Here is an 11,371-nt window from a genome sequence, read left to right as displayed (position 1 = left end):
CGGTGGATCAGGTGATTGTCTTCCCCAAGACCGACAGAAGTGGGCTGCAGCTCACTATGTTCAGCAATGCAAACATGGCGGGGTATATCGACGGACGACAGAGTACCTCTGGCATGCTTGTCTTCCTCGGATTGGCTCCAATCTCATGGCTGTCGCTAAAACAGAAGGTGGTGACGTTGTCCACGTGCAAGGCAGAGTACGTGGCGCGCGGCCACAGCGACGTACCAAGCTGTGTGGCTGCGCCGGCTACTAGGCGAGCTGACCGGTGTGGAAGCTCACCCACTAGTATAGATGGTGGACAAGCAGCCCGCCATCGCCCTCGCGAAGAATCTGGTTCTCCACGACCGGAGCAAGCACATCGACGTCAAGTTCCACTTCCTCAGGGACTGTGTCGATGGAGGGTAGATTGTCATCGAGTTCGTCAAAATAGGTTGGCAACTCGCGGACGTCGTCACCAAGCCGCTCGCCCGTGTTTGATTCATGGAGCTGAAGAAGATGATTGGCATGGTGGAGGTTTTAGGGTTAGTAGCAGGATTAGGGAAAGAAGTATAAAGTAATCTACTGCTCTCCCTCTGTACGCGTGGTAGGGGCAGACACCGAAAGGGCTCTCCTAATGCTGCACTGTAGCCACGGCAGGGGCACGCGCCAAAAGACTTACCTGCCGCACTGTAGCCACAGCAGAGGCATGTGCCAAAGTCAGCCCTGCTGTCGCATCTAGTCACTATAGCAACCTGATATGTCTGTGTACTAGAATTAGATGGGTAGAGTTGTATATATAGCTTTCACTGTAACTCAGTGAAGAGAGCGAGTTCAGCTTTGCCATCTCCTCTGCAGAGTTCTGACCAACGCTGTTGCCTGTGCTATGTGTATGCGCTCTGTTCTCCCTCCCTTTTCTACCTCCAGTTGTAATGTGTATGCGAGAACGTCGGTGAGCAATCGGGTCACCCGTGCGGGAGATTTCGGTACCAACAATGTTGACATGTTATATCAGCAGTCACGGTCTGTCTTGCATATAGACTGCTCTCTTTCTCGAAAGGATAGCTTTACCAGGCTCATCGTCAATGCCGCAGCCAAGCTGTACTAGCTCCCTGGCCTCCAGCACTTCACCTGACGATCGTCCTAGTATATTGCCAGGTGTAGTGGAGTATAGTGTAAAATACATCTCGCTGCATCTTTACTATTATGAAATGAAGAGAATCAAGGCGACATTAGTACCTTATTTTCCTTTTGTGCTCCTGTAACGCACGATATGTGATTTGTATGGGTAAATTTTATGTTGTGCCTTCTGTGAGTACTCCTATTGTGCTATGCTTTTATGTATCAAATATCAATTTTGCACCATTAATCATCTACTTCAAGTATCATCTCATTTGGGAATTTGTCATTTAGATTTTGCTATTTCAAGATATCTGAATTTTATATGTGCTTAAATTTTGGTCCCTCGTCTTGAAGGAATTATATATGTCTGGCCATAAAATGATTCTATAAATGTGGACATATATAACTCCCTTGGGCCGTCACGTCGTTTGGACCAAAATTCAGATCGTTTGGGCATAAATGTGGGCCCTTGGGATTTTGTAGGTTTCGAAGCCCATCTAAAGGGCCCGTTCATTTCGGCCCAAGGGCCGAACCGGACTCGCCGGGTCCTCCCTCCTCCCTCCTCCTGTCCAGGCCTCCAGGGTTTTAGGCTCGCGGCTCGCCGCCGTGCCGTCCCGCCCCTTCAACCCCCCCCCCCCCCCCCCCCCCCCCCCCCCCCCCCCCCCCGCGCGCCGCGATGCCTCGTTCCAAGGGCAAGAAGAAAAACCCGTCGGCGTCGCCGCGGCCGTCCCCACGCACGCCTCCATCTCGCTCCTCCGCCGCTGGCTCCGGAACGGGCGACGGCGAGAGAAGCGTCGACCTCCCATCCATCGCCGCCGCCGCCGCAGCGCAGTTCCCGGCGCTCGTGCCACGCGGCGGCGATGGCTGCTTCGCTGGCACCGTCACCGAAGTGGCCCCCAGGGACGGGAGCCGCGGCGGCCGCTTGGGGAGGCTCTGGCTCTCCGAGGCCGCTATGGTCGGCGCCGGGATGCGGCCCGCGTGCCTCGTCTCCGTAAGCTCCTCCCTGCTCCTCTTTTGGTGCCTCGGCCTTGTTCCTTCGACTTAGGACTGCCTGTTTCTGCAAATTGTTAGTGTGGACCAGCTTCGTTTCAGCTAGAATCGTTGCTCACTCAAATTTGTACTATTTCTTTTGTGCGAGGGAGGTTGAATTCATCCATCGCACAAGGGCACTAATGATCAGTCCAGTCGTATGAGGTCCAATTTGACTGATTTTGAGTAATCGGTAGAAAGTCAAGGTGCCTTAAGCCCATCAGCGTATGCATGCAGAGTCGATGTTCTGAACCGAAATGTGCACATTTCATTTTTCTTTTCAATCAGGGGGGAGGGGAGCGCTGCCAACCTTAATATATTGCTCGGACCATATGAGGTGTACATAGTTCAGAGCGTAAGTTATTGGAAAGGAAGAAGATTACAACTTTGGTTTTCAACACCCCTATCTGCGACAGCGAATCGGTGGTTCCAGATATGAGCTGTTTCCTTGCAAGCAGAACTAAGACAGAGGCTGTCCATTGAACAAAACCTCATTTCTGTGCTTTAGATCATCCAGCAAAGCCAGCAAAGAAGCTGAACAAAAGCATCAGAGTACAACGTGGGTCCTCAGGCATAGGCAGCAGCCATAGTTCAACCATCTTGAACCGGCATTGCTTCAAATGCCAATGGTGAAGGGCAGCTCAAGATCAGGTCACAGTGGTCTTCTGAGCTGCTGCACAGAGAGGGCAGATGTCATCTTCAAGGACTTCTTTCTTCTTGAGATTGCACCTGCATTTGATTCTCTTTTGTAGTTATGTACCATCAGCCACCATAAGAATTGGACTTTAGGTTATGCTATTCTGATTGTGAAACCAACTTCAGAATTCCAGCAAAGCACAAACTTACTAGTTTACTTCCATGTATGTTTTCTTTTCAATAACTAAGCTGAGGTGTGTTTCATTGTTCGTAGGTCTCATTAATTTCGACAAGCAGTGATCAGTTAGATGCTTTCCCACTAGTTAATTTATTTGAGGAGTGCAGCAGATTCTTTGATCTTGATCTGGACAATGATCTCCTGCATGGTGAAGCTGGGAAAAACTTTGTGGTTGCTACAGTTCTCCCCTCGCGTGAGGTATGTCTTTTCTATTTTTTTTCCCTCCTGATGTCTAAGTGGCAAGCATAACAAATTGTTGAAGTTTTTGACTGGGTTCTCTTACTAGGTTCCAAAGAATGGTATCAAGCTCTCTTGGGATCTTGCTTGTGTTTTGGGACACCCTTTGGTAGGTCGATCGTTGTTTATTAGCCCCTTGTGTACACTTCAGGCCCCAAAGCATAGTGATGATATTCATATTTTGCGGGTAATGAAATGTAAGAATCTTTATCTTAGCCTAGTTCCACCTAATATTGGATCTTCCAATGGCATTGAATCAGAGTCTGACTACCATCCTGAAAGAAGCACAATGGTTATGGAGACACCTAAGAGAGGCCCTTCAACTCCACTGCATAAGAAGGAATCCAATCACTTTCCTTCCAATAGTGGCTCTTCAATGTGCTTGGATCCAACCACTGCGAGATCAGCACTAGCAGATGAGAAAGTTAATGAGTTGTTGCATACTTCAGCAGTACGGTGGCTTAATGGTAGATACTTGCTTAAAGGAAACTTTGTTCCTCTCTCAATATGCGGAAAACTGTCTTTGTTTGTGGTCATGGGAGCAGAACAAGATAGTTCTTCTCAAGATGTTTCATGTGAGAAAGGGAATACACTGTCTAATGCAGAGGATTCAACTAAATCTGGTGAAACCCAAGTTTTCTTCCTTGTTGACAGAACCACAAAAGTTCATTTATCTGATTCTGTCAGCACAAAGCAGCTTGGCTCAGATAAGCCGGGTTTACCATCAGAACTTTATGAGTATGATGACAAAAGAAATGAAGATTTCAATCGTGCTCCAACACTTGGTGGGTTATCTAAAGAGTCAGCAACCATAAAAGGAATAATTTCATTTTCACTAGCTGATCAAATTGGTCTGCCAAGGTATTCCATGAACAGATACACACGTCTCACTATATTCAGCCATAAAAATTAATGGTTTGAATTTTCCAATATGTTGATTGTTTCAGATACAAAGGTATTCTTCTTTATGGTCCACCTGGAACAGGGAAAACCTCTCTTGCTTCTTCCTGTGCCTATGATGCAGGGGTCAACCTTTTTACAATCAATGGACCAGAGATCATTAGTCATTATTACGGAGAAAGCGAGCAATCTCTGTATGATGTTTTCAGTTCAGCCAAGCAAGCGGCACCTGCTGTGGTTAGAATTTCTTTGAATAATTGATTGCAATTACCTTTACCGTTATGTCAACTGCACAAAAAGAATCCTGGGTTCATAGTAGAGTTACCTCTTAAAGTGCTAATACCATAACTCGTAACATCGAAACTCCCCTTTTATTAGGACAAAAAAATCTTTATTTACTGACTTGGTTTTGTAATGGTATCTACTCCGGGTATTCAACATGAAGTGTGTTCACTAGCAACTTATTTTTGGAGGGTAACACTATGATATTGAGCCCAAGCTGCTCTAATATTTTGATGGGTTGTGCAACTCTGAAGCCTTAAAAGCTATCTTCTATTCAAATTCATGAAATTGGACTTGTTAGTCTTTTCACTATTTTTTCACGTCCAGCAGGCAAACAACTTTGCTTGAATATACATCTCCTTTGTCCTTTTCCACTGTTCTCAATGCAAAATACTCCCAATGATTGAGGGATGCTGAATTCTTCACTGTATGTTCTATGATGCATACAAGCAACAGATTCAGTTGAAGCCTGTTTCTAATGCCATGCTCATTAAGCATCAATAGTTGAGCACTGAAGTGTCTTACCAAAGCAGCTAACTTGCCTATATTTATATTGCATTGCTCCTATTTATGAGCATCTCCTTTCTCCTCATAGTTGAAACTCTGATTTTTATTAAAAAAACTTTTTTCCCAGTTATGGTTCAGGTTTCTGACTTTCTGTTACCAAGTTATCTGATTCATCCTCTCTGAAACATTGCTTATGGGTCAGGTCAAATATTGAAATGTTTGTGCACTGATTATCGAAGGTGACAGTTTGGACTATTTTGTTAGCAAGGAGCAAAGCTATATATTTGAAGTATAGGTATCCTAATTAGGATCCTTATCCCATCTTGTTAGCATTCATAACAGTATCATGTATCTTTGTTGCTATTAGATATTTATTGATGAATTGGATGCAATTGCTCCATCAAGGAAGGATGGGAGTGAGCAGTTATCTATTAGAATGGTAGCCACTCTGTTAAAACTGATGGATGAGATTGGCCCTAGTGATCGTGTTCTCTTGATTGCTGCTACGAATCGGCCTGATAGTATTGACCCCGCATTGCGACGTCCTGGAAGATTGGATAAAGAAATTGAAATAGGTAGAATGCTCTGATGCTATCCATATATTTTCAGTGCGAATAGCTGTGGATGTAGTCTACTCCACATACACATCATGCTTTTTAAATTAATGCCTGCAACTAAAATGAAGCGCTTATGAATGTGTAGAATGTATTAGCAACCTGGCCTTTTTTATTTTATGAAGTAGCATAATGCATTCAGGACTGGGCAGTATTTTAAACTTATAAGCAATGGATTGCTTGTACTGTAAGCTTTGTCATCTGTAGTAAGTGATTATTTGTGCGTTTTTAGTAGCCATTTAAGGATTTATTTGGACACTAAGGTTGGCCATGCACTTATAGATGGCACCAAATTTAATGACTTCAATTCAACATCATTGTCCAGTGATATGTTGTTGAGTTTAAAACCAAGTTAATCATGTTTTGTTGTCTTCAAACTGGGTTGCAGGAGTGCCATCCCCGGGACAAAGGATTGACATACTTCGCCGCCTTCTAATTGGAGTTCATCACTCTCTCAGCAATGAAGAACTTGAGTCCGTTGCTCTAGCGACCCATGGATTTGTGGGTGCTGATCTAGCAGCACTATGCAATGAGGCTGCATTGAGTGCTCTGCGGCGTTACATCAGCCTAAAGGAAAATTCAACTCAACCACTTGGTCATCCTGGCTGTAGTTTTGAGAAGTGTAAGAGTCAGGATACTGAAGATCCAAGCTCATTATCGTCATCTTTCTCACAGTTGACCATATCATCAGATGATGTTGCCTGCATGAAGGGTGGTAACATAAAAAGTAGTGAGTCTTATGATGATACAGATGAAATACCACTATTAGTAACCATTAAGGATTTTGACAAGGCTAAAACAAAAGTTAGACCAAGTGCAATGCGCGAGGTATCACTTCTATCCACCTGCAAGGCTTTAGCCATAGGTCTCTTATATGACAGTTCCTATCTATATATCTGGTCTGTGTGAAAAAAAATGCCAATTGCTGAATCATGTTGTATACAGGTTCTTCTTGAGCTTCCGAAGGTACGTTGGGAAGATGTTGGTGGTCAGTTCAGTGTCAAGGAGCAGCTAATTGAAGCTATCCAATTACCACAAAAATGCCCAGAAGCATTTGAACGTTTAGGGATCCGACCCCCTAGAGGATTACTAATGATAGGACCGCCAGGTTGCAGCAAGACTTTGATGGCTCGTGCTGCAGCTTCTGAAGCAAAATTGAACTTCCTTGCTGTTAAGGGTCCTGAACTTTTCAGCAAATGGGTCGGTGACTCAGAAAAGGCAGTGAGATCGCTATTTGCAAAGGCAAGGACTAATGCACCGGCAATATTATTTTTTGATGAAATAGATGGGCTTGCAGTAACTCGTGGGCAAGAAAATGATGGCACGTCTGTTGCTGATAGGGTCCTCAGTCAGTTGCTTGTGGAAATGGATGGTGAGTTTTAACACTTCATTAGGAAATTCCTCATTCAAATCTCCATATTTGTTCATAAACTCACCAATAATTGCCCTAGGAGTTATTATAGTCTGTTTATTTTTTTCACTAGACGTTAAAATGTTTTAAAGCATGTGATTAGAGGTTCCCAAATAACAATAATGTTTTTTGTTGACTGTACATAAACCAAGCACCAATTATCTGATTATGATGTTTCCAGTCAATGTTATTTGGTTGGAGTATTAGCCATTTGCTTGTGCTTAGGCATGTTTGGAATGTGTTGTAACCTTTTTATCTTATTTTGTTTTTTACAAGCTCCTATTGGTCTCTACTGAAAGCGTAGAGATATGCGCGAATAATAGATTGATTATACTGGTGGCAGGGTACAATCATATATAGGCTGAGGGCAGCTACCCTTAGCCCTATACACACACAAGAGGGGTGCCCAGTGTTGGGCTGCACCTGGCCCATAGGCCTACAGGAGAAAACAGTCAGGATGCTAGGCCCATAAGCTAATATATCTGTCTAAAATCTACCCTTTTATGATGCATAATTTACTATCGTGTTTTATTCTAATCAGCGTATTTCTTCACTACACTCTAAAGTGTGTTAAGCATGTGATTAGAGGTTGGCAAATAACAATAATGTATTTTGTTGCCTGCACATAAACCAAGTATCAAACATCTGATTATGATATTTCCAGTCAATGTTCAGTTCTAGCCATATGCAATTGCAATGTGCTGATGAACTTCTATCACTTATTTTGTTATTTACATGCTCCTATTGGTCTGTAAACTTTTATGGTGCATAATTTACTATCATGGCAACAGGTTTGGACCAGAGAGTTGGCGTTACTGTTATTGCAGCTACAAATCGTCCTGATAAAATTGATCCTGCACTTCTGAGGCCAGGTTATTGGTTCAGTTGTTATTTAGTCTATGTACATGGATCAGCGCTTAAATTTATTTCTTGGATTACACATATAATGCTCGTAACACCCATTTGATCTAATTTTGAGATCGATATATGCACTAGGTCGCTTTGATAGGGTGCTGGATGTGCAACCACCAAACGAAGCTGACCGTGCAGATATTTTCCGGATTCACACACGCAGCATGCCATGCAGTGCTGACATGAATCTAAACGAACTTGCTAGACTCACAGAAGGCTACACTGGCGCCGACATAAAGCTCATCTGCAGGGAAGCTGCTGTTGCCGCACTTGATGTATGCTAGTCATTCTTCCCCGTCTAGTTGCATGAGCATATGCATTTTTCACTAGGTGATGCTAGAAGTTAAGTGACAGAATACTCTTTCTTTCAACAGGAGAGGTTTGACATCCGAGAAGTAGCAATGAGACATTTCAAGTCTGCGGTCAGCAGAACAAAACCATCAGATGTCAAGTTTTTCCAAGAACTTGCAAAGCAATTTCGCCGATCGTTGACTTCACTGAGGCAGCAGTAATTCTGAGAAAGGTAGATGGGTGTGTGTTTGAGGAATGGGTCAAGCATCACCTTCTTACTCCTTACATTTTTGCTTGGTCTAGAGAATGGAGTGGGTCAATCCATACAATCACATGGCTAGCTTAATCATGAGGAATGAGTTCATCCCAAACAATTCATGGGTGACCTCATTCTAGATATTATGTGATTCCTCAAACCAAGCATCTCATCTGTGAACCTGGCATGATTGTACTGTAGTCAACTGTAATTACGGAAATGTTGTTGTAACTTGTAAACTGTATGTGATTCTTAGCTCATCACCTTTCCCCTTTGTTACATAGGTGGTATGCTTTTTAGGCGCCGCTGTCTTGCAGCAACAATGCGGTTGGTCGGATTTTGCTGTGCCAAATATCTGCTGGAACTTGTACGGCTTTTGTTTCTGCTTGGTGTGCGGCTGTGCTATGGTCGATGAACCTGGGTTGGTACCCGCTGGGTTTATCCTTTCATTACATTTTTTGTTTTTATGGCCCTGATAATTCTGGTTCGCGTTGCTATCTATGTATCTTCGAATTCCGAGCGCAGTTGTTCTGACCTCAATCACTTGGATACTGTAGCTACAGCTTTAAGTTGATTCCAGCGACGCTATCGTCTTGCTCGTCGGCACGTACGCCAGCGCCTTGTCGTGGAAGGACCAAGTGGGACTTCCCTCTTATTAAAAAAAAAAGAAAAAGAAGTGGGACTTCCCTTCTCTCATTTTTTTTTCAGCTCTACTCTAGCTTTGTTTTATCAAATACCTTTAGCTCCTAAAACTCCCCTCCACGAAAAACTAGAGCTAGAGGCCAACATCACGTTTTTTTTCTTAAACACTTCAAAAAGTACTCTAAGATTTAGACTTTTATGTCCCTCACGGAGCTAGGACAAAATATCCACTCTTGCCACTCATTGATGAAAACACAGTTCGACTACCGACGCCTGTACGCCCACCCCCACGTGTTTCTTCTTCCGTGACACTTGGCCTTGGCCTGTTCGCTTGTTGGTTTTAGCCAGCCCAAATCAGCCAGCCAACAGTGTTTTCCTCTCATAATAAACCAGCACCAGTCAACCCAAATCAGCCTAGAAACCAATCAGCGAACAGGCCGACTGTTTTCCCGCTGCTGGCCGTGGCCAGGCCCGGCTGGCTAGCGCTCAAGCCCCGCCCTTCCTTTTGATAAGCTACAATATTTTTCTTTCTACTCCTTGTGCCTGAATTTTAAGATGATTTCAGACAACACTCTCATACCACCAACTAGTACAAGTAAATTGTTATTTTTATAATTTGTTAGTTGTCTTTGTATCATAACATATTAAATTTTTGTCCTTCTCTGCCTATAGAATTAATTTTGAATTGTTAATTGTTTTTGTGGCAACATAAATCATATTTTGTCAGGTTTGTGGTTTTGTCTAACAGGTTTTTATTCTCGGTACCGAAAATTGCAGATTACACCTACAGAAATTCCGATGAACGAATCTGCAATTTTAAATTTTATCAAGTCCCTTTTCTTTCTGTCTATGATGAGCTATAGTATTTTTTTTTCTTTTCTACTCCGCATCTTTGATGAGCTTCACTATTTTTTTTCTTTTCCGTGTACACTACACTATTTTTTATTTTCTATGTATGCTGATTTGTAATGCTGAGCGGCAATATTTTTTACATTACAATATTTTGGCACAATAGCCATTTTGGTCCCTCAACTATTACCCGAGGCTCAATTTCATGCCTAAACTTTCAAAACGGCCGTTTAGGTCCTTAAACTTTAGTTTTAGGATCAATTTCATCTTACAACTGTGAAGATTATCATTTTAGTCATCAAACTTTGTATTTTGGGATCAATTTCATCGTAAACTATCAAAGTGCATTTAACTTTTATTTTCAACTCAATTTTATCTATTCAAAAAGAGAACCTTATATTTTAGGCACAATTTCATCCATAAATTATCAAAATTATAGATCTGCGATTGTTTCAATATATTCATGTATTCTTAATGAATAAATAGCATTCGATGCAACTGTAATTGCTCCCGTAATATCATTTAGTCGGATATATATAAATAGTACCATTATAAGGTAACACTAAAAATAACAGTTTGGAATTATTAATGGCCACGAAAGAGTTTTTGGATGAATATTATTTTTCTATCTCCAATCACTGGTGGTGTTAGAGCTAACCAGGTGTAACAGTACGGCGTTCCACGTAGAACGTACACAACGTTATATTGAAAATAAAAGTTTAAAGAACAAAATACAGTTTGATAGTTTATAAATGAAACTGAGCCCAAAATGCAAAGTTCGAGGACTAAAACGATCATCTTCATAGTTCTAGGATGAAATTGAGCCTAAAAGTAGAGTTTGAGGACTAAAACGATTGTTTTAAAAATTCAGGGACGAAACTGAGCCTCGAGAAATAGTTGAGGGACCAAATTGGCAACAAAAAATATTTTACATTATGCTCCACAGACAACAAAGCATACACCAAATACCATCTAGGAACATATTAGACTTTTCTCAAGGGAACCTCATAAAACTGGAGCTGGAGCTAGGCTGCGTGCCAACCAATTGCTCCAGGAACTCCACATTGGAGTTGTTCCATGATGGAGTCGGTGGAGTAGAGCTGGAAACAGAACAGAGCAGTCCCACACAGACCATTAGTTACACCAAAAAATCCACATGAAAGAAATCTTAGTTTAATTACTGATGCCAGACCTTAATCTTTGTCAAACAAAAAATACCACTACTACGTAAAATGAAAGAAAAATACCACTACTACGTAAAATGATCTTTAGCAACGATAGATTTTTAGACAGAGGCGGCTCAATCTACATCCGGCTCCAAAATCAGTACGAACTAGCCATCTCTAGAAATGTATTTGTAGAGTACAAATGCCCCTATTTTCATCTTGCATGGTTGCTATAGCTACTATTCGCCATCAGGGGTGATTTTCTGATTACTGCAGCAACAGAACAAATTGTCATTTTTGTCG

General features: G+C 42.3%; 1 protein-coding gene across 1 annotated transcript; it reads left to right on the top strand.

Moving 5' to 3' along the window:
• The first annotated feature begins 1,774 nt into the window (after positions 1–1,774).
• On the top strand, positions 1,775–8,836 carry LOC136484797 (calmodulin-interacting protein 111-like). Its single transcript, XM_066481752.1, has 10 exons — positions 1,775–2,089; positions 3,038–3,199; positions 3,288–4,099; positions 4,186–4,375; positions 5,295–5,502; positions 5,930–6,369; positions 6,487–6,913; positions 7,744–7,824; positions 7,949–8,139; positions 8,239–8,836. The coding sequence occupies exons 1-10, from the start codon at positions 1,775–1,777 to the stop codon at positions 8,374–8,376; spliced, it is 2,964 nt and encodes a 987-aa protein (XP_066337849.1). The 3' UTR covers positions 8,377–8,836.
• Positions 8,837–11,371: the final 2,535 nt, after the last annotated feature.

The sequence above is a fragment of the Miscanthus floridulus genome, chromosome 10 (genome assembly GCF_019320115.1).
Source record: "Miscanthus floridulus cultivar M001 chromosome 10, ASM1932011v1, whole genome shotgun sequence".
In the NCBI taxonomy this organism is placed as follows: Eukaryota; Viridiplantae; Streptophyta; class Magnoliopsida; order Poales; family Poaceae; genus Miscanthus; species Miscanthus floridulus.
Note: the sequence above shows the minus strand (reverse complement) of the source record. Positions and strands in the feature narration are given on the sequence as shown.

Excerpts from the sequence above, each read along its gene's own strand:
- LOC136484797 (XM_066481752.1), top strand. The coding sequence starts at position 1,775 with ATGCCTCGTTCCAAGGGCAAGAAGAAAAACCCGTCGGCGTCGCCGCGG. Across the intron at positions 4,376-5,294 it reads AGCAAGCGGCACCTGCTGTG|ATATTTATTGATGAATTGGA; the intron begins GTTAGAATTTCT and ends TGTTGCTATTAG. Across the intron at positions 7,825-7,948 it reads TCCTGCACTTCTGAGGCCAG|GTCGCTTTGATAGGGTGCTG; the intron begins GTTATTGGTTCA and ends TATATGCACTAG.